Raw genomic sequence first — 25032 nt, 5'->3', positions numbered from 1 at the left:
AGAACGTTTTAATACATTTTGTAATATAATTAGAGACTATTTAAAATGACCATATAAAATTAATAATAATAATAATTTTTACTGTACACTATTAAATTAACAATTATTAGAATTAAAATTATGTGCTCAATTGAACATACAATCGATTTACTCCTAATTTTATCCATAGTTTTCAATGAACTTCAAAATTGACATCACTATTAGGACTTGACATAACTAATCTCTATGAACGCTATTGATTGGTCGACAAAGAGATGTAAAAAATGGCTGCCTTGCCTTCTCCTACCCAGGTAGAATTAACGTAAATTAAATTATTTGTGTAGTGTTGGTTGTACAATTTCGCCGGTCTAGTTAATCTTGAACGTACAAGCTACGGTTTTGTGAGAGTCCATCGTCTAAGAAGAATTCGGAACATTATAATAACCGACTTCGAAGTGTTGCGAACTCGTAGACTGATTACGCTACTACTATAAACTTTTAATTTAATTCGTTTTTCCTTGGAATTAGGATATTAAAACGTTGATTTAAATAGTGTAGTGTTTTTTGGTGATGTTAATTTACGATAATAACAAGTAGTTATTTAATACTTTTTGAATTTGCTTTAATTTTTGCGCGAACATTAGATGTCATGAGCAGAATAGAATGTCACACCCATAAAACTGACTGAAAATAATCGTGTTTTGTACGTTTGTTTCGAGAAACTCGTATCAAAATGTGGATTGAACCATTGCAGGTGGCAGGGGCCCACAGTTCAATATACGAAGCATATTATCATCAAGTGAGTATAATAAGTTTTTTCTATCGTCACTTTTATCTTATTCTTACAGTTCCTAATCCTTTGATACATATTATTTACATTCTTAAATGTAGGAATCTTCAAGACTTTATTTAGTTCTGTTTCCTGTAACCTTCGCATGATTGTAAAATCAATAGTTAAAATGTTATCTTTGAAGTTAATCAATACCGACAAATTTTAGACTTTTCGCTTCAACTCTTATACGAGATTACTTATAATGAAACCTATTGAGCATGCTATATATAATAATGTTAATTACCACACATGTAACTCATTTGGATCCTTTAATGTTTTTTTTTGTAAAGCAATATCCTTTTTATATATTTTTAAACTGATTATTGCCTAAATAATATTTTTTACATTTATATAGGTATGTATTCCCGTAGATGTGGATCTAACACGTATTATCGTGTTTAGAGGTGCCATTCAACATTGGTAGATCCAACATAACTATATCTGAAAGGAAAATAGTAGTCTTCGCGTCGCCGTCTCGTTCGACAAGACGCCTTGGGGATTCCATATATTCAGCTCTGAAATAAGTTACTCATGTGTTGTTGAGAGAGAGATGGGTGTCCATCTAGTTTGCCTTCATTTACATTCTGTTCATATGGTTGTCTGTGTATTGTATTCTCTGTGGATCACCCCTAATTTTTCAATTAACGTCCATTAGATATGAGGTTGTAATGGGTCACCATCTTCTTCATAGAGCTGGCAGGGACCCTGTACTGGCCTTCTGTTCTACTGCATCTTTGCCTCTGAGCCTGTGTAGCCTTTTATCAACTGAAGACTTAAAAAAGGATTAAGGATGGTCATGTTAACAGCAAATTATGAGCTTCAGAATTGTATAACTTGCCTCGCACTACCTTCAAAGAACGTTATTATGTACAGAGAGATTTGCTTGAGATATTATTTTAGCTTTTTGTTGATAATAACTTGAGCTTCCCGGATTAATGTGATAAGATTCAACTGTGTTATACATGTACAGAGACATTCAAGTCATCTTGTCGTTGGTTCTCACCAATGATCTAACGCTGCCTCCGCATTACATGAAGATTTAGTGGTCCCTATTTTAGCTACCTAGAGGCGGAGTAGTCGTCTGCTGCCTAATGTTTTACAGATCCTATCTATCTAAGCTATTTAATATACTTTAAGCCCTGAGTAGGTTTCTTTGGATCATCATCTTGCTATCCTATATGTACATAATATCCCTATGTTATTACATAACTATTGTTGGTCTTATGTTAAATAGAACTTCCTTGATAACACAACCATTTTATTAAAGGGAACTTTCAAATAGGTTTCAGTTCAGTCTCAATGCCAATAAGAACATTTTTCCATGTCTGTGTCAATTCTGTTAAAGTACATTCCCGCCTGAACAGTACCTTAGATATTGAAGTGGCAATAATTTTGTAACATATAATATAATATAATTAATGAATCAGTAAAGCAGACCCGTCAAGTATATTTTTTTGTTAATCCTCTGATGTAACAACATCTGACTGTAGGTTAAATGTTACATAACCCGCATCATAGCCGGTGTTACTTAAGGCTTCATCTTCAAGGATTCTCAAAGTCATAATTTTCTTATTTTAAGTGATAAAAGACATTAATATATATGCCGTTGCAGGTTGACCCGAATGGCTCGGGAGCGATCCAAGCTCTGGATGCAGCACGTTTCCTTAAGAAGTCTCGTCTCAGTGATGTTGTGCTCAGTAAGATATGGGACCTCTCGGACCCCACCGGCAAGGGCTATCTCGATAAAGTGAGTGTTCAAACCGTATGCGATGTCTAGCTTAAAAGTATAATTTAATAAAAACTAATCAAAGAGTTTTGTTATGTTTTATACAGATAAATAATATTCTTAAAAAAGGTTCAAACATCTGTTGGAATAACAACAATTAAAAATATCATTCCGAATGTGTCATGAGGTCCACAAAGTATTTATATATTTCTCCTGTACAATGTAATATTGTCATTTTCCTAGCACCTACTACTGTATCGAGTAGTTACAAAATAAAAATACCGACAAATCGTCTGTGTCTGTATAAGCGAGTGAGATGACACTCATTCCAACACTAGAACTCCGTATAAAACATTAGTTTTAACCAAACGATCTCTGTTAAGCTATTGTCTATTATGTGACCTCTCTTAATCTTTTACTCTCTCTTAAGGATTTCAGTAGGATTTTGTTTGTGAGTAACGTTATATACAAGCCATGTATCTCCATGAGCGACATCCCTTTACTATGTTAAACATTCTCATCACTAGTATTGTGCGGTAGAATAGTTGAGACGTGAATAAGAATTTTCAACAATATATATCACGGCCAGAGACTCAGTTGCGAAACACAATAGATATGTGAAGTAACGAAGTAACGAGGCGAGGCTGGTCTGTGTATCTGCGAAGCGGTGTCCGAGTTTTAATGTTGATAGACCCGCTACAGTCACAGTCGGTTAAAAGTATTATTGGTAATGATTGTGTCGATCTTCAACATTATCTCTTATACGGACAGATGTTCCATCACTGCCATTAGTATATATCCGAACCACGCTGTAAACAATATCATTTAAACATCTTTCTTTCTGTATCTCTATAGCTGTCTTTCGCAGCTATAGAGTATGTATATATGACGGGAATTCAGACGTTCAGTCACTCTTATATTATAACGATAAAATATAAACACGAAATATATAATAATTTCAGTAACCTTAGGACGTGTCTGCTTCGTTTACATTGAACAGACAGTCTCCAGTATCCGATCATATACGTTGTTGCTATCGTGTTCTAAGATTTGTGAATGATAAAACTGTTAACTGTTCAGTTTTAATGATAAGGGTGGTGATAACGTTTGAGATGCTGCATCACGATAAGACTCAGAGTTTGTTATACTACAATAATAGATTCACTTCATTTATCACAAATAACCACTTGTGTAATACATTGTGATCTCGGTAAAGCAAATATAACGAAGCGTTCAGTAATAAGACATTATTGTAGACGTCTGCGCCATTAATGTCATTGTTGAGTTCAGGTCACCTTCGTCTATGAACCCATAAGGTCGGTGTAATGTCACGCAGTATTAGGTACAAGCAAGGTTACGGAACAATCTTGTATATAAAATAAAACATATCCTTTGGGAATCATTCCCTCTTACCAATCTTTCAATCAATACTTCAATGCATCTTGTAATAACGCTCATAGTCTATCTTAAGCGTAGATATTTATAAATACATTCTCAGTTAAAGTATTATAATCGGGAAACTCTTATTCTGTAATCTTAGTGATGTCGTTTAAGTTGGAGGATGCAATACAAACGCACATGAAAAGAATCTTTGTTTGTTTATGACACCAAAGTATACGAGGATAGTTTATTATATTTTTTAATTATGAATCATGATATCTTTAATACTGTAAAAGTGCACGAGCCGAGAGTACTCTCGGGGGTCTATAAGTGTCAAGGGTCCTTGTTCCATGCAATTTTCACTTGTTGCTTTGATGCGGGCTCAGGGAGGTGTGAGGAGACGCCTCGGCGCTCATCATACAAGGAACTTATTTATAGATCGACTTAGTATTAATTTAAACAGATTCATCACTACAGAACGCAAGCTCACTAACAATATTTATGTTTAGGTTTTAAAGTATGAAGCAGAGACACAGCGATATGTAGTGACTGAATTATCCTAACAACTGTACAACAAAATAACAGGAAACGAACAGTACTATACAACAAAAAGAGAGAGACTTTATAATTTGGGGTCTCTTAGAAGGAACAGGGGGTGGTGGAAGGTTTCACGCTTTTTTTACTCATATACCATGTTTTAAAAGCGTCGTTCCTTACTTTGTATCACCCTCAGCAGTTGGCTCTCTTGCTATCTGATTAATCTATGCCTGGTGCTGTTGCTCATGCATGCCATAGACGTTATCCATGCACGCAGCATGTGTCATGTGACTACTATAGTCTTGATATTCTGTTATATGCTTAATCTCCAACCAAGCTGATGTCTAGCGTTATGTAAAATCTTCTCAATTAATATATCAATAAAGATCACTAATTTCTACGCCCAAGTGATGTCAGCCTGTGTTTCATTATTAACGTTTGTCTGTCTGTGCGTCCGATATCTCCTAAAATCAAGTGTTAACCGACGCCACTATTACGGAATGTAATCATATTAACTCACAGATATTGAAAATGGAAATAGCGTGATTTTTAATACTCATTTTCATAAATTCGCTTATATGTATGTATGTCGCCACCCACTTCTACACACGTCCGTCGGTCTACAAAGCTTACTCAAAGCTCGCGTCGTGTCACTATATACGGAACGTTAACAGGTTTTATTCATGAATTTTATAACATTATAGTATTAACGTAGGTTATCGGACGAGAAACGTTAAACGGTTCGTGTGTAGTCACGTACAAACTTGGAGTAATCATACAGATTGCGTCGAAGCTCCGTCTGAATGATCAATGCTTGTATAACATATACTAATGACGACTCAATGAGGCTCCAATTAATGATCGGCCGACTTACAACGATCCCAGCGGGTCATGGCGAGACCTCACGAGTCACGACCTACAGCACAATATATAATACTATGGAAACGTTGAGCCAAGATAAGTGCACCGAAACCGAACTTAACAATAACAACACGTATATTACAAAGAAGAAAAGATAATTATTTAATGATTTGGTTTATAAACTGTTCGTAAATACTTAAACCGCCCCGTTCGTGTTTATAACATACACACGTCACAGTGCCGTGAGCCGCTGGAAATGTGTACTCGTCCTTGACTAGGACTTCTATACAATATTAATACAATGAACACGCGTCAAGCGTTTGGACGTATCTCACATGTAGTAATTTAGGTTCAGCTTTCAAATGTGTTACCGTATCAGGTGTTTCCTATCAATCATCATATGACCTTTTCTTAATCAAGAAATAGGCCACGTAACGCCTGCCACCGATATTGGTGTTTTTCTGTAATTTTTTTTTACTTCTCAGTCTGGTTTTAATCTATTAAATGAAGTCAGTAATTGCTTTGTACTGGTGTAGAATTTATTTAGAATTGTTATTATATAAGTGTGGAACATGTCAGTCGTGGGCGCACGTTGTGATGTTGGACACACGCCCAATATACAGTAACCAGGACACTAAACCGAGTCGCTGTCAGGTATCAAACGCCACGGGCACTAACGAACATGCACAACAATATACAAACATAAAATCAATTCCAAAGACTCTCTATAGGAAGGAACACGTAGGACTCGGTTATGGTAATATTAATTGTTCTTTTTATATAGGTAATGTAGATGTTGGTCACTAGTTACGAATAAGTGAAAACCTTCATTATATACATAATCGTTACGCCTGTTCATTGTACTCGTTAAAATGATTAAAGTTTGCACCCAGCTGTGACGTTTTCAGGGGAATCGTTAACGAGTGAAAAATATAAAAATTTAATTTTTACTATATAATAAAATAATGTGTGTGTGAGCGGAGGATGTGAGATAGCGGGCGTTTATTATCTGGGCAATGTGGGCATGTGGTGTGTGTGTGCGGGACACGCGACTCGCGAGTACGGGGTTTGATAACCGTTGCCTCCATTGATATAATAAATACCGCTCATGAAGTGGGTTAAACCTGTCTGATGTGGGCGTGTCTCTCCAGGCGGGGCTGTTCGTGGCCCTGAAGCTGGTGTCCCTGGCCCAGGCGGGTAAGGAGATCAATATGAGCAACATACACTCGGAAGCGCCCCCTCCTAAAGTGGTGAGTTGATTTTTCTGATATGACGTGCGATTATCATAATATCATGATCGCTCTTCTCATATGATTCTAACGCTAAGCTGTTTTATTAAAGATGTCTTGAGTGTTCCGATGTTGAAACTGTTTGTTCATGAAGTGATACTCATAATAGAAACTAAATATCGTCACTTAATGTCTTTTTTCTTTTTTCTTTTTTATATTTTATCTTGTGATATCTTTTCTCGATCCCTTATAAGATAATGAGCAGCGTCTAGGTCTTTATCTCTTGCTTGGTAATCGTCCTCCGACTGGAGCCTCTCCGTCCAGTCCGAGCTCGTTTTAATCGATTCAGTATTGGAATCGTTCCAGGCTATGTTTTTGGAGCACATGTTTAATTTACGTATATTTGGCAAACTCGTCTATACACGCTTTATATTTTGGATCAAATCTTACATTAACTTTGTAATTGAGCGAGTGACGATTTAAGTTCATGTTGGTGGGGAATTTATTGCTTAAATATATACTTCCTTTGGATGACAACACTCTATACGCACGCACTATACACACTATACACACATCGTCACATTCATACACTTGGTGCTACTGAGTACTGAGCTGGCGGTACCTATTCCTTATTCCTCCATCCATAGGCACAGTACGTCACTTAAAAAATAAATATTTAATAATGAATGAATCGTTGCAGGTATGTTGTTATGTTGCTTCCGCAGTTTTGTGGTCTGATTCGATTACACTGTAAGTTGCTAAACCTGAAATTCTGTATGTTCCAGGGCGAGTTACCCAAAGTGCCGCCCCCGTCGTTGCCGCCCGCGGCACCCCCGGCTCTCGCTCCACTTGGCGACTGGAGCGTCAAGCCAGCGGAGAGGGACAAGTACAGCGCTCTGTTTGACTCGCTCCAACCGAACAATGGCGTCATACCAGGGAATAAGGTACGGCCTGGTCTGGTCCGGTCTGGCGATGGACCGATAGGTAAGAGAGGACGGAGAGGTCCTGATCGACTCGTATGACGTTCACAGGTGAAGGGAGTCCTCATGGAGTCGAAGCTTCCCCTGGAGACCCTCGGGAAGATCTGGGACCTCGCCGACCAGGACAAAGACGGCATGCTCGATAGACACGAGTTTATTGTGGTGAGTGGTGCAGACCTTGAAATAATTAATATTGATCATTCAACGGAAGGAATTATATGACGTATGATGTGCCCAAGACATTGTAACATCAGCCGCTTTCTGCACAAGTATAAACAACAATAACGTAGACTCATTTCTATGTACAGGCCATGCACCTAGTGTACAAAGCATTAGAGAAACATGCAGTGCCCACGACGTTGCCGCCGGAGCTGCGCGCTCGCCCCGCCAGGCCTCCCTCCAGGCCGCCGTCGAGGCCACCCTCCCGACCCCCCTCGAGACCCCCTTCCCCACAGACTCGCCCCCCACCACCCCGGCCGCAGCCCCCTCCCCAACAGTCGAACGCTACCTTACTGGAGGGACTCCTGGATCTGTCCAGCGTGAGTAAAAAGGAAATCGATGTGATGGACGGACTGACACTATTAACAATACTGACCAACAGACACTGCACGCTGTCTGCACTAGGGCTGGAATGTATGTGTGTATGTCAAATATGCGAAGTAAATCCGGAAAATACTTTATTGGCTATTAACACGAAACATACGAGGTTGTTTGGAGTTTTGGATGTCCGCCGCGCTACCTTGAAAAATTGTCTGAATAGGTTTTGATGAAACTTCACAAAAGCGTAGATCAGACATCAGGTTATATGCACACATTCATTCCGCTGCGAGAACAAAACGTATTCCTCCAACCCGGCCGCACCCCTTCCAGCCGCCGAGCGCACCCCCCGCGGCGGGCCAGGCCTCCGGGCCGTGGATGACTGCGGCGGAGCGCAGCCAGTACGACGCGCAGTTCGAGGCGGCCGACCTGGACCGCGACGGGTTCGTGTCCGGCGCAGAGATCCGCGGCGTGTTCCTGGACAGCGGACTGCCGCAGATGACGCTCGCCCAGATCTGGTCAGCTCTCATGACATTACTTACCCTTGCCCCTTAGGTAGATAAGTCATATTTTAAGTTTCTCTGCTATTTACAGATTTGCAAGAAACACGAAGAGTATTTCTTTATATGAAGGCTAATATAAAGAAACACCAAAAAGCATTTAGATACCTACGGGAGTGACAAAAAAATTGGTACCATCGACATGAACCGTCCCATTGAGTTGGAAATGTCTTAAACTCCCCCCCCTTTCCCGCAGGTCGCTGTGTGACCAGTCAGGGTCGGGCAAGCTGTCCGTGGTGCAGTTTCGCGCCGCCATGTGCCTGGTGCAGAGAGCCCTGCGCGGACATCCGCCGCCCGCCGCCCTTCCCCCGCACCTCATGGAAGAACACTCTCTACCACCAGCACAGGTACTCCACTGCTGGAGAACACGACTTGGAAGGAGAGCGTTTATTGTGTCATTTTCTCAATAGAAATATAGAGGACATATAACACTAGCCCACACAGTTGGACTCGAATTTACGTCGGTTGTATCGATATTGAACATTGAGCCGGATCACGTCACTACACCCGCCTTGTGTTCAGTTGATACTTGTTCAGGGAGATCATTTAAAAGGCTCTCGCTGAGCTAACGATCGGCTGTTTATTTTTAAGGATGGCTTATATGAAAAATACGAGGACTTATAGTTTGTCAACCATTTTAAACGGGGATCTCCTATTCGATATTAAAAACAACAGCGGAAAACACTCGAAACTGGTCGTGTGTAGTTAGCTGGCAGACGACGCTAGGTAGTGCGCAGACCGTCCCCATGGGACCTGCTGGGGCGGGAACAGGGTTTTGATATTGTGTTGACAAACAAACAGACGTGGTTGTTTATATCACAGTCGCGAGTCTGTCAGACCGTGCAGGTAGTGGTCGCGGTGTTGTTGTTTTTATCACCGAGGGTTATCGCAGCGCGCGGGCCGCACGGCCTCGCTAATGAGAAGGCGAACTCGGTAGGAGCGGGTGATCGGTCGCCCGCCCTGTTCGTGTGTCAGTAATGTGTCTGCTGATTGTCCCTCATAGCCATGTATCAGCCTCGCACCGCTCGCACGAGCTTCCACCTGCCCAACCTATCACCGTCTTCGATGCGGTCTATCTGGCCATGACCTCAAATGTCCAGGTCCCGTCGTCGTTCGGAGCTTGGACATAATATATCTCTTGCCTGTCACGTTGTATCCACTCCTCGTTGAGTAATAATCGAACTGTGGTCTCCGTCACAAGTGCGTCCTTATGGTGTCATCGCGTGTGATCCTCGGACACATGTTCATGTTTTATATTAGGAAAAGTTGTTGTGTTTATTTCTCGTTAGTAAATTCGGTCCCTGTGGAGGGTTGATACTGTAATAGCACACAGATAGATTGTTTTGGAAGTGTTTTGTATGGGAGACATGAGCTTGTAGTGTACTGGAACTCACTATCTATGAACACAGTCGCGGGACTGTACAGACTACAGATTAAGTCCGAAAGATATATGCTCCGCTCGGTTCATAGTCCAGTACAAATAATAAGCCGTTATAGAGGAATTAGTTTATAAAACTCTAAAGCGTCGTCGGTGGTGTAAAAAAATATGTTAAATATTCCAGAAACCCGAGCCGGTCAGTCTGGGCCCTCAACCCACGCCCGAGATGGATGCCATAGCTCGTGAGGTGGACGCGCTGGCCAGGGAGAGACTGGCGCTGGAGGCGGAGCTCACCAACAAGCAGAGAGAGGTCGCGGTCAAGACGGGCGAAGCAGACAGCTTACAGGTGCGGGGAGGCGGGGAGGCGGGGGAATATGAGCCACTGCTGCTATGACGGGGAATGGGTATTAATGAACTTATTGTGTTCTCAGAGCGAGCTGGACACGCTCACGGCCACCTTGAAACAGTTAGAGAACCAAAAAGGAGAGGCGCAGAAGAGGCTGAATGACTTGAAATCCCAAGTGAGTCGCGTCTCATAGTTAACGTCGCTTCGTTAGATACTATGATGCAACGAACCCTACCTTCAACATACCTTAGGGTTTTCGTGTAAGCTTATTTATATATGTATATAATAAACAGGTGGACAAGCTTCGGTCTCAAGTGTCAGCTCAGGAGGCCGCGGCGGTGGAGACGGAAGCGGAAGTGTCCGCCCGGCGAGCGGCGCTGCTCGGGCGGCAGCAGCACGAGCAGCGGCTCAAGGACGAGTTGGAGCACGAGAACCAACGCGTGGAGCAACTCACGGGGCAGCTGTCGGCCAGCGTGCTCGCCGTCAGTCAGGCCAGGATCAAGCTGGAGCATCTGGAGCAGCAGCACTCGGCGCTGGAGGCCGCGCTGCAGGCGCTGGACGCCGGCTCCGGGGACCTCGCGCTGCAGCCGCTGCATCGACACGAACACCTCGAGCGGCTGGTCAGGGGGTGCACGCCGAGCGACGCGCTGGTACGTGCAGCCTCGGCTTCTAGATCACCATCAAACCAACAGGTCTGCTAACAAGCAGACGTGGTGGAATACAGCGGCCCTATTATTGTGAACTTGGACTCGAATATAATCGTTAGAGTATTTCTTGTGCTGATGACTGTACGTTTGAATAAAATGAGTTGTACTGAGCGTTGTTAGAGCAGAGTTAAGCTCCTCGATGTACCCTGTCATGAGTTCCAATGTACATTACCACACGTCACCCGGAATATTAGAGGTGAGAGCGGTATCACTAGTCTTCAGCGTGTCACTAACAGTTGCTTTTTGTGTTTGTCAAGGAGGAGGATGGGGCGGGCCGCGGGGAGAGCGGGGGGAGCGGGGGCATGATGAACGGGTCATTCGCCAAGTTCGAGGACTCCTTCACCCACAACGGGGACCCCTTCGCGCCCTCGGACAGCAGGAACACTAAGGTGGACCTTACACAGCTGGTTTTAAACTGTGTATACACACTGTAATATTTATATTCTATATTTTGTATGTCGTGTGAGCGGCGCCTCGCGAATCTCTCGGATATAAGTAACTTCTACTTGAATAATATATTGTATAAATGTCTAGACCTATCTTAATTAAGTTTTTTCAGCGAGGGTCCCAGCAGGTCCCCAGGTCCAGGGGAAAATCCATCTTCTCCACATATTATTTCTTTAGTATATTTTCTATTAAAAGACATAATTATTGAACTCCCTCCGACACGGTCCGCACCATTGGAAGGATCTTCATATTAAAGCGATGCCAGCATGCAGCACGTGTGTTTGGTCATTGCGAGGTTTCCTCATGTGAAGTGGTTTTTATTATTTTCTTAGTTTAAAAATTAGTCTTTCCACGATAGACCGAACTGTTCTTCTCAGTATATATGACTTGTCGTATCTGCCCTCAGTCGTTCGCGTCGTTCTCCCCGGGCGCCGACCCGTTCTCCGGCGACTCCTTCGTCCAGTCCGAAGCCCCGGCCGCTAACGACGTGAGTGAATCACTGTTTTATTTTGTAATCATTTTAATACGAGGACTGGCTCGATGTATGTATGTATTCGGTCCGCCCTGACCCGAGAGCTTGGAAAGGTAATTAGAGAGGTGCTGGTGAACTGCCAAATTATAAGGTTAGAGCTGGAAGTGATAGTCGGTTACAGGAGCGGTCGAACTGATCAAGTTCTCTCAGTAGTCCAGGGTGTAGCCACACGACTGGGAGAGACGACTCACTCTTAGCCTTTCGTATAACCCACTCGACGTTACACCGACAGAGCGCCTGGGAGACCGATCCCTTCGCAGTGCTCCACGCGCCGACCCGCGCGACGGCCAACGCCAGCAGCACGCCCGCCGCGGCCAAGAGCCACAAGACCCCGCCCCCGCGGCCCGCCCCCCCTCGGCCCCTGCCGCCACACAAGGTACCACCAGCTCGACAAGCCCGAGCGCCAGGACGTGTACATGTGTAATGTATATACTGAACGGATGCCGTCGCCCGAACCGATTCATCAGTTCTGGTTCAAAGCTTTTCTTTTAATGAACACAAGAACATCAGATTAATTAACGAGTTTTTTTGATTCTTAAAATCTTTTATGAGTTTTCTTTTAAATTTTTGAGATATTATTTTTTATTTGATCCCTTATTGTTTGCTCCCCTCGTGTAGTCTCTATGAGTCCCCTCCCCCTCCCTCCCCCTCCCTCCAGTAGTCGCGGCATGATGAGCCGGATTTTGGCTAAATATGTATTTTTATTTAACGCTGCAGAGAAAATAAATTGTACGTAATTTACCTTCCCGCGGAGGGGATGGTGTCACGCGCGACCCCGCCAGGAGCCTCCGTACTCCGCTGGGGGGGTTGCGCGTGCCACCATCCCCTGGACGGGCTCCGTGTATGTGTGAGTGCTACCCGCTCGCTCCAGTAGTTATTCCGTTGTTTAGTTCCTGTCGCGAGCATGACTTGTTCGCCGTCTTGTTTGCTTGGCGTTGCTTTTTTGGGACGAGCATGTGTTTTTTTTCATTTATTTTGCTTTTCAACATTTTCTGCTTGGTGAATATTTATCTAACAATAAGTAGCAAAGTAATAATATTTTTAATTAATTAATTAATATGTTTTATGGCTATTTTTAAGCGGAGTTTAAGCGAGGGAGTCATTAAACATCTATGAATAGCGCGGCGCTAACTCGTAGGTACGTAGGGTCTGTGCGGTGAGTCACCACACTTACCGTTTATTGAAGAGCAGGAGAAGAAATCCATCAACTTCGTAGTCACCTCACGTCGCTCCGTTCCAAGTTACTTCTGAACATAACATAACATTTCTGTTTCTTTTTTGAGTAAAAATTGCAAATCTTTTTCGCGAAGAGCTGTCTGCGGCTGATTTATATTCGGCTGTTGTCGAGTCGCTACAGACTTGAAGCTACCTAAATGTGTTACCTTTTTTGATGGCCCCTGTTTTTTGGCAATCGTTAGCCTCAACTAGACCACTTATTGAAGAAATATGACACCATTTTCATTTCGTCACATGTCCACTGTGACCTTCCCTTGTCTTCTGTTTGACCACGAAAGACTGATTTAACCGTCTCACTCGAGTCATTGTTCGTTTGCAGACTTCTGAGAAAGGAGTTAAATAAAATGTTGTCCATCCCGGACATTGCAGATAGTAATTTGTCCGATTGTCTCCGTCTTTACTAGGTATTATCATGTGACGAGCCGTTAAATCGATTTGGATCCTTTCTATGGTCGTAATACACACTAACTAGTATATTCGCCATTTTGTTTGTTTGCTTCACACTGTCTGTGTATCATCTGCGGCGGGTCCTGATTATTTGAACGGACGTGCCTGTTATCGGCTGTCACAGTCCAGTGACGGTGTATCGCAGCCGCCTGTCGATTTCAGCACAGCTCTTTACTTAATTTTTCTCTTTTCTTTTTGTGACTCCACGTTGAACGCACTGCAAGTGACAACACGATAAGACAAAATATTATTGTTTAAAATATCACCTCGCCGAGGTCCGTAATCAGAAGTCATTAGTGCGATACCTTAGGAGATGTGGACCACCGCGCCCCACGGCCGCCTGCCAAGTTACCGGATTTCTTCAGCCCTGCTCTAATATATAATAAAAGTTAGTTTAATGATATCTGATACTGTGCGAGCTCGCGTTCTTTCACATTCAGCTTTTATAATTTACTTCGCGTATATTACTCGCGATCACTGAAGAGTCATGGGAATGTCCTGAGGGAGGTCAATCCAAACCAAATTATACATGTTCATGTTCTGAGAACATTTCTAGACTGTTTTGGGATAGTCCGCGTGTCTGAGTGTTGCGCGTCGTTATAGTGGAAAGAATTATCAAGCGACACAGTTTGCCGCGCCAAATCAAACTAATCTTTAGATCGCGACGCGAGCTTCACAAAAAAATATGGTTCCCTAACATATAAAAGCATCGTAACATATCGATCTTGTATTTCTGTACATTTTAAATAAGGACGATGAATGTTATTGCTAGGCTTACTGCATTTTTTTGCGTCCAGGTAAAAAACCAATTTTTTTGTTGTTGATGCTTAGTTATTTTGTATGATCCTGAGAGAGGGTAGTTTTAAATTAACTGGAGAGTCATTTTGACAGTTAAGTAGTGTTAGAAGAGCCGTGATAAGAATGACGGGTACAGTAGTTCCGGATCAGTTAGTAATGTAGTGCTCAGTAGTGTCCGATAGCTTCAGTTTAATGCACGTTCTCCCCTTTCTTTCATTTGTTTATATTTTTTTATTGAATCTTATTTCCATTTAATTAAATGTTTTGTAAACTAATATGATTAAGATTTCTTGAATGTTGACGCCAGACTGCAGCCGGAGGCCCACCCAGTACACCGCTCAAACCGGTTTTCAGGGTTGATGAACTAAATAATATTAATCGTCAGTTTGGCCCGGGACGTCTGGCGTCAAAGAGTTTCTTCTCTGATCTATTCATGTGCCATCACGGTGATCCACTAACATGCTAACACGCTCGTGCTTGTCCCCACATTGCAGCGCTAAACGGACGCGGCGGACTGGGCTCTAGTGCGTCCTCTCCCCGACGATCTCCCCCTCACCCGATCCCCTCCCACACCCCCCAACCCCCCCCTCGCCCCCACACTCACAGTTTGTGTTCGCTCAGAACGACCGCAAACCCGCCCTCGACTTCACGGAGGACCCCTTCAAAGACTACAGATACGAAGATCCCTTTAACATCGACGACCCCTTCGCGGACATCGCGGACCCCAAGAAGGAGCCACGAGCGCGGCCCGCCTCCGCCGCCGCTTTCCCAGCTGCCTTCCCCGCCGCGGTCAACGGCCGGGTGTCCGCGCCGCCGCTACCCTACGACCCGTTTGCCTCCAGGGACAGGACGGACTCGTGGGCCGTCTGGCCCGAGGACGACTGGACCCCTCGCGCCGGGGATTCGCAGGGCAAGGACGACTGGGCGGCCGACTGGGATCACAACGCGAACCCCTCCACCGCGCACAGACCTAACGACACCTGGCCCACCACCACGCTGCCGGCCAAGAAGGAGAAGTCTCCCAAGCCGGTGAAGTACGCGAGGTCGCTGGTGCACACGATCGGCGGCATCGGCAGGTCCAGGCACAAGGACAAGAAGGGGAAAGAGACCAAGGAGGTCAAGGAGGTCAAGGACACCGGAGATCTGTCGGAGGAGCAGCAGTGGGCCTGGGCCGAGGCCGAGTCGCGCCGTCTGCAGCGGGAGGCGGACGAGCGACGGCGGCGGGAAGAGCGCGAGCTGCAGCTGGCCCTGGCGCTGTCCCGGACCGAACAGTGACGGCGGAAGGCTCGGTCCTTGTTGGAGATATTTCCCTGCGAGCAGCCTTTTCTCGTCGACGTTCTGCGGCGGTAGTCTCCGAACATGTCTCGTGCGTCGCAACGGCCTAAAGTGTAGTTTATATGCGAGGACCCGCCGGGGCGCCTCCGGCGTGACGTCACCGCTGGTGCTGGCGCCGGGCCGGAGGTCGGCCGTCCTCCCGGGGCGGATGCTTTAACTTATTGTTACTCTCGATTGTATTTACTCTCCATTTTTGTTGTTATTTTATTATGTATATATCGGATATTAATACTTTTGTATAGATTATATCATTCAAATTCTATCGGCGGATGTTACAGACCAAGAGACCCGCGAGGGTCTATGTGACTCTTGTATGTGTGCGTGTCGGGAGACGCGTCAGGGTCTCCGTGTCGGGGATTTGTTATTTTTTATTATAGTACAAATGCGGATTTCTTATAAACGTTTCATGTTGAATTGTTTCGTATTCTGTGTGTGCGTGTGTGTGTGTGCGCGTGTGTGTGCCGGTGGCCGGGCCCGGGCGGCGTGAGGTCCGGGTGAGGTCCGGGAGAGTGCGGTTAGTGTGCGGTCACTATGTACTCGATCACAGAACATGTTTATCTGTTATCCTAAAAGTTGTTATGTCTTTGTTAGGCGCTGTTGTTTAGGGCTCGTCGGTCCGCGCGGCCCCACGTTCCTCGGCCGGGCCCGAGTCCCCGCGGGCCGCGCGACCTTTCGATCTCACCGCGGCGAGTTTTGGAACTCGATGTGTATTTAAAGCTATGAATAAAATTTGATAATCACGATGTCACCCGACGCTCCGGCCGCCTCGTCGCGGGTGGCCGCCGCCGGCTGGGACGCGACGCCATGTAACCGTAGCTTTTGGAAAACGCTTGTTTTATATGTCGCTAGCGGCGGACGGCGGGGGCGGGCGGCGGCGGGCGGGAGACTCGCTCGCTCGAGTGAGTTCTGTTATTTCGTGAGCCCGGCCCGCGTGTCCGGGGCCGCGCCTGTATGTTACTCGTTTGTATAATATTGTTCCGTACGATCCGTTTTTATAGCTTTTTTGCTCATATACATCATTTTGACATTCGCAAAAAAGGTAATGATAATAAAATGTTGCCAGTTGCAGTTCGTCGTGGTAGGCGGTAGTTGCGTGAGGTCGCCGGTAGTGTGTCGTGAGCGGCCGCGGCCCCGGGCCGAGGCTGGGTCGTGTCGGGTGTCTGGTGTCGTGTGACAAAGCATTTATTGAAGTCTGTTATTCGTTGATAGTTTATGTGAGTGCTGGCGAGGTTCGTCGCTTCTCGAAATGCAACGAATCGTCGGTAAGGTGTAGTATCATTCCAAAATATTGTAATCCCACGCCGGCCGGCCCGGAGGCGGGCGGAGGCGGGCGGGGGCGAGCGGAGGTCGCTAATGTATTATTTGTAGCTGAATGTGTATCATGTAAAAGTACAATAAAATTCATATCACGCGCCCGCGATCGCTCGACAGTTGTATGATCTTGTGATTAGCGTTGTATTTAAATGTTCTATCTACATATTGTTTAGACGCGTAGAGGAAGCTCGCGACGCCGACGGCCCGGCGCCCGGCGCCCGGCGCTCGGCAGGCGCGGCTGTCTCGGTGCCTGGCGACGTCCGTTTAGTTAGCGTAGGGCAGAGCACGTGTATCGGTGTAATCACATGTTGTTGTAATCTGTTGTGTCGCTCATATATTTTCCGTTTCGTCGGAGCCAACGTTCACTTCCCGGTCTGATCCGGAGTCGGAAGACTTTCAATGTATCTACGTCGCGAGGACCTATTGCGAGTCGCGATACGTGCCTATTACTTTGCTAGCGCTGGGTTTGATCCTCGTGGATTACTGAAGGATCTCTGAACGTTGATACGTGTGTATGTCTGTATTCTGCACGCTGTCGTGACGGATGTGGTGTGTCCGAGGTTTGACAGGTGAGCGAAGTGTTGCTATCTCCTTGACCAAATAAACTATTGTAGATTTGGAATAGTAGTAAGTCTGTTATTCATGTTACGTACCTTAGGATACATACGTGTCTACGTTTCTTCTGGCAGTTGTATTTCTGTTGCGATGTTGTTTTATAATAGTTTACGTTGAACTCTCCGAAGATTTGTTTCGGTCACGGACGGAGAGTAATATGCTGATGTGATGTATTTACTGTGTCCCGTTTGAACGCTGTTACTCTCGTCTCCTGGTGGGTTATATCCCCGGATGGTGGTAAGGCATGGCGTGCCGTCAACGTCATCGACCGCTACGAACATCAATTGTAATAAAACTATATTATGATATATTAATATGAAGATATTTCCTGAGATAATAAAATAAACAGCATACTGTATACATTGTTTCATTGCTATGCCCGAGGTCGACGTCAGCACGGCGTCAGCACAGCGCCGTCACCGACACCACAGTTATACGAAGTAGTGCAATTAAAGCTATTGATACTTAGAAACGATGACGATAAGATATCTTATGATAAAATTATGACAAAAAAATGTCGACATGAAATGTAAAATCTGTCTAGACTTTTTTTTAGTTTTTACTGGATAGTTCTTGACTGTCATTCCAACCGTTGGTAGGTGTGTATGAAGCTGTGGGTATTGTACTTACTATCTCAGTAACAGCCTATTTGCTCTAGCATTGAAGACGCTCAAATTTAAATTTAAACGAAACAAACGCAGTGTTTCAATCTTGATGTGCGGATGGAAGTCTTCGTCCTGATGCAAGAAACATCCCGAACAGAAGCACGGACACCAGCTCAGGCTTTGCTAAATACAGAAAAAATACCTAGCTATTAATGATTAACGGTAAAAACAATAATACTGAAATTTTCATTGCAATATGTCACACGGAATAACATTTGATTTCGTCATAATCAACAATGCCAAGAACCGAAATTGAAATCACACGAAACTGCCTGACTGGTGCTCTAACATAACTTAGACTGAATATGAGACTGCAACAGTGTGCCGGCGCTGTATCTCGATAGACGTTTTATACATCCGTGTACTGTAGAAGAGGATATTTCGTATTCGTTTTATCTATATCCACTGTTTGTAATCATACTCATGTAAATATTGGGAATGTGTCAAGAAATGAGTTGAAGTCTATCTTGTCATTACTCGGGATTCAGTTAACTCATTCAAAGAAATACACTCCCGCAACTTTCTCTTAATTAAAACAAATAAATCTATAGAAATGGCTGTGACTGTACTTGTGATAAATAAACACTTAAAAAATAGCTTCATCGATTACAACTCTGAGCTTATTAATTAATTTAATTGCTGTATAAATTGTCGACGACAATCAATAGGTGAAGCGCCTCGAGCCAATGTACCGAGGTATATTATTGTACTTAAGGACTTAATAGAATGAAAACAACAAAGCCACCGATAATTTTTTATTAATATTATGTTGTATGGACTGTAGAGGTCCTTTTTCCAAGAGGACGTAAACCTTTAATCACTAGATTACAGCCAGTATCAATGCACATTTATTGTTCATTGTACATTAAACCATATCTTTGTTAGAGGTCACAGCTGTTCCTCACAAAACAATTTGTTTTTTATTATCATGATCATTATCAAACTTTTGTCCGAAGAGTCTTCGCCTCGTCTGTTTAGTAGCAAGGGTTATTTAAACATTGTCAGACGTTTGGCTGTTCGTGTATTATTTATATCTGGGTAAGTAATAAATATTTATTTGTATGTGATTAAAAAATTAATGCTTCATTTTGTGGCATAGAACGATGAAAATTAGTGTCAAATAATTAGTTTAAAAAATATATGTGATACAATAATATTTAACAAACGTTTAACAATTTAACATTTAACTTTCGATCTTTAATCCTATTGAGATTGAGGTAAAAATTACATTGGCTTTATGGAGATCAACCAAAAGCTTTGTTTAATTTTTTTTTCCGCAACAGTAATAGAATTGTTTTTATTCTTATTATGACGGGAACGCCGGCAGTAAAGCCTTTACAACTAAGCCCTAAAGCTCTAACAAATAAAGACAAATTTAATACTTGAACGTTTCGTCTATAAGTTATCCTCTTGCATAACTATATGTTACTAAAATGAGTCATGGTTTGAACATACCTACTGTAGTTTGGTTTGTTTTTCCGTACGTATTTTAAACCTTGCACGTAATGTTATTCTTTTTTCTAGTATATAAACACATACTAGAAAAAAGAATATTAATATATATATGTGCAAGTTACAGTTGTATAGAAAGGATAAACCATAATAATCAAAAATTAGAAATACGATGGTATATAAGAATAAATGAATGTAAAAAATTACACTTTCTACGCACGAGTAATACAACGACTAAACATTGTTTTCTGTGGTACGAAAACAATGATGACATTTGAAAGGTTATGAAAATATTTAGGGACGATTGTTTACTGTCTGATGTAAACTTTTTTTTTTAGAAAATAAAATAACAATCGACCATTCACATAATGCCAAAAAATGTTATACACCTCACCACACGATTACATGTATTTAGTTTGTTTTCGTTCAGAGACTGTTTAAATGAGTTAAGATGTGACGATCAGACTGATCCACCATCCTTAATACATAACCACTTCCTAGTTCTCTCTCTCTATTAATGACCACTCCCGAATCGTAGGTATGCTCCGAAGCTCAAACAAGACACTCCGGCTAGTAATAAATATAACGAGTCAAACGCCATTTCTGGAGCCAAACAACACGACAACCTAATGAATCTTTTTACGATCAAGTTTTTGTCAAGGCATTACTTTTTTTCTGTATGATAATACTGTCATTTTTTTTCTTAAAAATTACTACTTTTTATCGAACTCCAGTATGCTGAGTCCAAGTTGGCATTTTAAAAGATTAACAACTCTTCGCTTATTATAATATCAACGTACATGGGTGACCGAGTGAGACACGGGGAAACCTTTTGCCGATAGATGACGTTAATCAAAGAATTGTCTCTAAGATGAATTCTACAGTTACCATCTGAGATAAATTCCAGGACATTGAACGATGGCACCTAATCTTTTAATGTTTCCTATATGTCCCGGCAATTTGTACAATATGTCCAATACAAATTGAAATTGGCGCCATTTTATAAAATATTTTATGACATTAGTAGCGCATTTTATAATTTTCCGCCACCTTTTTTTTATCGTTTTAGGTTAGGATCATGTTTCTAAAATGCTGAAGCCATTTGTAAAATTATTTAATTTCAATAATTATTTTATTAGGGTCTTCCTGTTTTAGGAACATGATTGTCGTCTTCTACTGAGAGATGGTATTATAGATCACCACTGCTTTTAAGTTGTCGTTTGTCAACTTAGTGAATCTTTCCCGTTTGTCTCGCTTTGTCCCGCTTTAAGAGTAACTAGTTTTTTCATCCGACCATATCGCTTCTGGTCTATCAAGTTTCGCGTCCTTTCTATCACTCGCTGAAACTATTTATCATCTCAGGTGATATAAATTGCTTTAATAAATTTAGGTTTAAGCCACTCATGTATTTAGATACTTAGTATAATTTCGGAAACGCTTGATTGGAGTCTGAGATACACACTAACTGACATTATTGAATAGGTACGGTATTTCTCGTGTCGTCTATTTAGAGATTTAAAACCTCAACTGTGAACCAGTGAAACTAAAAAGGTATTCGTTTAAAGCTCATCTGCGAATAACTTAGATCCAGTTAATGTTACCAGAGACTCCATACTGCGAACTCATCTACAGGTCAATAGTAAAATCGCGGTTAATGTTAACGTTAAGTTCTCCATTATTCAGAAAAATTGTTATAGTCAGAGGAGGCAGTCTAAGATACTCAAAGATTTTACACTACACATATTACTGGACGGGGATAACAAAATAAGATGTAGCTGCGGTAAAGATACTCTCATGCGTAGGGTGATAAATTGTGTATTAGTAAATATGGATCAAGTTTTGCTAATATTTAAAGATTTTATTTACATGAAAGCTTTCGGTTTGAGTAGTTATAAATTTTAATATGTGGCGCGACAAAACGTTTGACTCATCTCACTCTCCTCGAATTGTATGGATGACCAAGAATGACAAAGTTATGCTGTTTTTTTTCCCAAAATCATTTATCTTTTCTTGAGTGGAACTTTCGGTTTACGAAGTTAAAGCGAATTATTACGTTTAAGCAGTTTTGGTTTCACCATAAAATACTCGTCTAGTAAACACAATTACATTCGGACGGCATAATTTTAATTTCTTGTTTCTGTTACAGATTTCTTCCTCAATTTTATTTATTTACGATGGACAAACCAGAACAAACATTACGAGAAACACTTGAAAAAGTTGCGAAAGAATATGGCTATGAAAACTATCATATAATTCAGAAGGCCATTTCAACCGAGGGAGCTTACTACACCACTGTTTTATATCAAGCAACTATAAAAGCTCCAGAGAAGGAGGAACTCAAATTATTCGCGAAAGTCGCTGCTGTTGGAGAAAATATGAGAGCAGTCACGCCTTTAAAAATGTTTGAGACGGAGAGCCTGTTCTATAACAAGTTGAATGAGAAATATAAAGAGTTAGAAGATAAATATGACGTACCCGCAGAACACCGATTCGTAACACCGAAATTTTACGGCGAATCCAAAGAATATTTAAAAGAAACTTTGGTGTTCGAAGATTTAACAGCTCAGGGTTTCACGACACATGACAGATTTGAATCTATAGATTGGGAGTACGCTTCCAAAGGTTTAGAAAATCTTGCGAAATTTCACGCCTTATCATTTGCGTTTTCTGCGTACGACCCAGACGGATTCAAAGAGATGGCTGTTTTGAAAGGTCGCCGTGACGTGGACGCAGCGCTGGCTTACTTTAAGAAGGTCGTAACAAACGCTACCCAAGTGACCAAGGAAGCGAACAGAGAACGTTTTTCCAAATTTATGAATGAATTAATTGATAGTAGAGACATTGACAGATTTTATGGACATCGCACACGGCCTGTTATTATTCACGGTGACTACAGGCCAAGCAATTTAATGCACAGAATTTTAGTGAGTACTTACATAAAAAATAATGAGATACGCGTAGTTACCCGAAAAATATTAGTTTCATTTAAATGAAGACTCGCTGAAGTCTTAGATCTCATTATAAAAAATATGTCTAATAAAATTAATTTCAACATTTCATAATTTTTTTTCAATATTAATTTGATCGTTTTGCAGTACTTTATACAGGAAGGTCACTTTTAACTTTAAAGTTTTGATAACACATTCTTCGGAATCCTTTTAAAGCTTTGTCGAATCGTAATATTTACTTTGTTGCGTCTAAATTTCCCAATCTCAAATAATAATCTTCAACATTGAAGATTAAAAGTAACATTTCTCATCACTTGTTCGATCGAATTTTAATTCAATAAATAAAATGACTGTAAACATGTTCAGGACCACGGCATGGAGATGGTGACCGTCGACTACCAGACCTTGGAAATGGCGAATCCGATCATTGATATCTTGTTTTTTATATTCGTCGGATCTGATAAGAACTTCCGCGACAGACATTTCCATCAATCCTTAAATCACTACTATGACGAATTATCCAAAGCTCTGAAGAGGTTTAGACTCAACCCTCAGGAAGTGTACGCCAGGGAGGATTTCGACGCAGACTTCAAAGAGGTATCGCGTCTTGTATGAGCTCAGTCTCAAATGTGTAATGTTTATTATCATTTAAAACTGTTTTTGTCCTCCTGCTTCCAGATCTTGCCCGTGGGTCTGTTGCTGAGCGTGTTCTGTCTGCTGATAGTGACCGTGCAGAAGGAAGACGTTCCCGTGATGAAGGAGGTCCTCGACATCGAAGACTTCTCCATCGACCCCAACGTGATGTACACCGAGCGACTCAATGACGTCATCGATGACTACATTAACATGGGCGTTATTTAAATGTCGACGTACGAGAGGACAAACAAAATGAAAAATATTTAAAGGACGTACTAATTTATGTGTCAGTATACTTTATTCAATACATATCCGTAGTATCCAGTAATTATTTGTTTTCCTATCAAACCTGTACAACGAAGCGTGTAGTTTAAATAAATGATGTATGAACTAATTATCGTATAAATATTATTATCTATCTTTGTGTTGTTGGTTTTATTTATTGTGTCTCTCGTTAAAACAGACGTAGTGTGGCTCACATTGTCTGCACTCCGAAAACGTCGAAAAGACCGCTGAGTGGTTAGAATCAAAACTGGCATGAGATCCATACCAAGATTAATTTTTGAATACTCAATGAGTGATAAAATAAAAACGAAACAATTTATCTTTTAGTTTTTTATCAAGTTAAAACTCAATAATAATATTTTTTACTTTTAATGCATACCTACAGACACAATGTCTTGTTATTACCTATACCTATAGTAAATGAGTGACTAATGAGAATCAAAACATCAAATTATATCAATATTGTTATGCAATAATATGAGACGTAGGTTCATTTACTGAGAATATTTAACTATATACAGATAAGTGTTTGTCAGCACCGTGTCCTATGTTATTGTGCGTCAGCTCAGCTCGATACATTTTAACAGTGAGGGTAGTTATTTCTCCCGTCCGCGTCCGCTCGATTCCTGCCGCCGACGTTTTAACTTATACTATACAACTCATGTTTATGTAGGTAGTAAATTTCTAACATATTTTTGCAGAATACTTTTATTAGTTGCGTTGTTATTGTATGTGATCTTGTTATAGGTAATAAGTAACATGAATGGTTCTTTCTAATTTGTTTAACACGAGTACTGATTTTTGAGTAACATATTAACCCGTAAATATTATTTTGTTTGTATTAAGTTTAAATTGAATTTTCTCTTATAACAGTGTCCAGCCAACCTGATATTCTATTTTATTGCACAGATAACTTTAAAATTATCTTTATATAACAATAAAATAACTTTATTTTTAAAGTATGGACCGTCTAATTAAAATTGTATCACAAATTGAGTTTCTTTAATTTCTTCTTCAAATGTAGTTTTTTGTTAGCGATAACATCACAATGTTATCTGTCCGTGTCTGTCTATTCATCAATGTTGTCTAGATTTTAAACAAAAAATAACTCAAATTTGAAAGGGAAATATTGTTAGCCGATTTTAAAAATGTTGTTTTCTTTTCCCTGTGCGTTTGTTAGGAGACGAATCCGTTATTTTGAACATATTTTGTAAACTTTTGGAAGGAAGATAACCCACCTAACTGAAAATGGCAGTATAGGAAAATTTTG

General features: G+C 41.8%; 2 protein-coding genes across 2 annotated transcripts; both read left to right on the top strand.

Moving 5' to 3' along the window:
* Positions 1-198: 198 nt before the first annotated feature.
* On the top strand, positions 199-18134 carry LOC116771933 (epidermal growth factor receptor substrate 15-like 1). The gene is made up of 16 exons (XM_061528009.1): positions 199-290; positions 734-778; positions 2424-2558; positions 6467-6565; positions 7330-7488; positions 7576-7686; positions 7833-8063; positions 8395-8579; positions 8818-8968; positions 10184-10345; positions 10431-10520; positions 10639-10995; positions 11310-11441; positions 11906-11986; positions 12264-12407; positions 15134-18134. Exons 1-16 carry the CDS (start codon positions 264-266, stop codon positions 15785-15787), a joined length of 2763 nt encoding a protein of 920 aa, XP_061383993.1. The 5' UTR covers positions 199-263; the 3' UTR covers positions 15788-18134.
* Positions 18135-18283: 149 nt separating this feature from the next.
* LOC116772032 (uncharacterized) lies at positions 18284-23969 on the top strand. Its single transcript, XM_032664055.2, has 4 exons — positions 18284-19479; positions 22040-22817; positions 23208-23438; positions 23520-23969. Exons 1-4 carry the CDS (start codon positions 19370-19372, stop codon positions 23700-23702), a joined length of 1302 nt encoding a protein of 433 aa, XP_032519946.2. The 5' UTR covers positions 18284-19369; the 3' UTR covers positions 23703-23969.
* The last annotated feature ends 1063 nt before the right edge of the window (positions 23970-25032 follow it).

The sequence above is a fragment of the Danaus plexippus genome (assembly GCF_018135715.1).
Source record: "Danaus plexippus chromosome 16 unlocalized genomic scaffold, MEX_DaPlex mxdp_23, whole genome shotgun sequence".
NCBI classification, from domain to species: domain Eukaryota; kingdom Metazoa; phylum Arthropoda; class Insecta; order Lepidoptera; family Nymphalidae; genus Danaus; species Danaus plexippus.
This window is presented reverse-complemented; position numbering and strand designations above follow the sequence as displayed.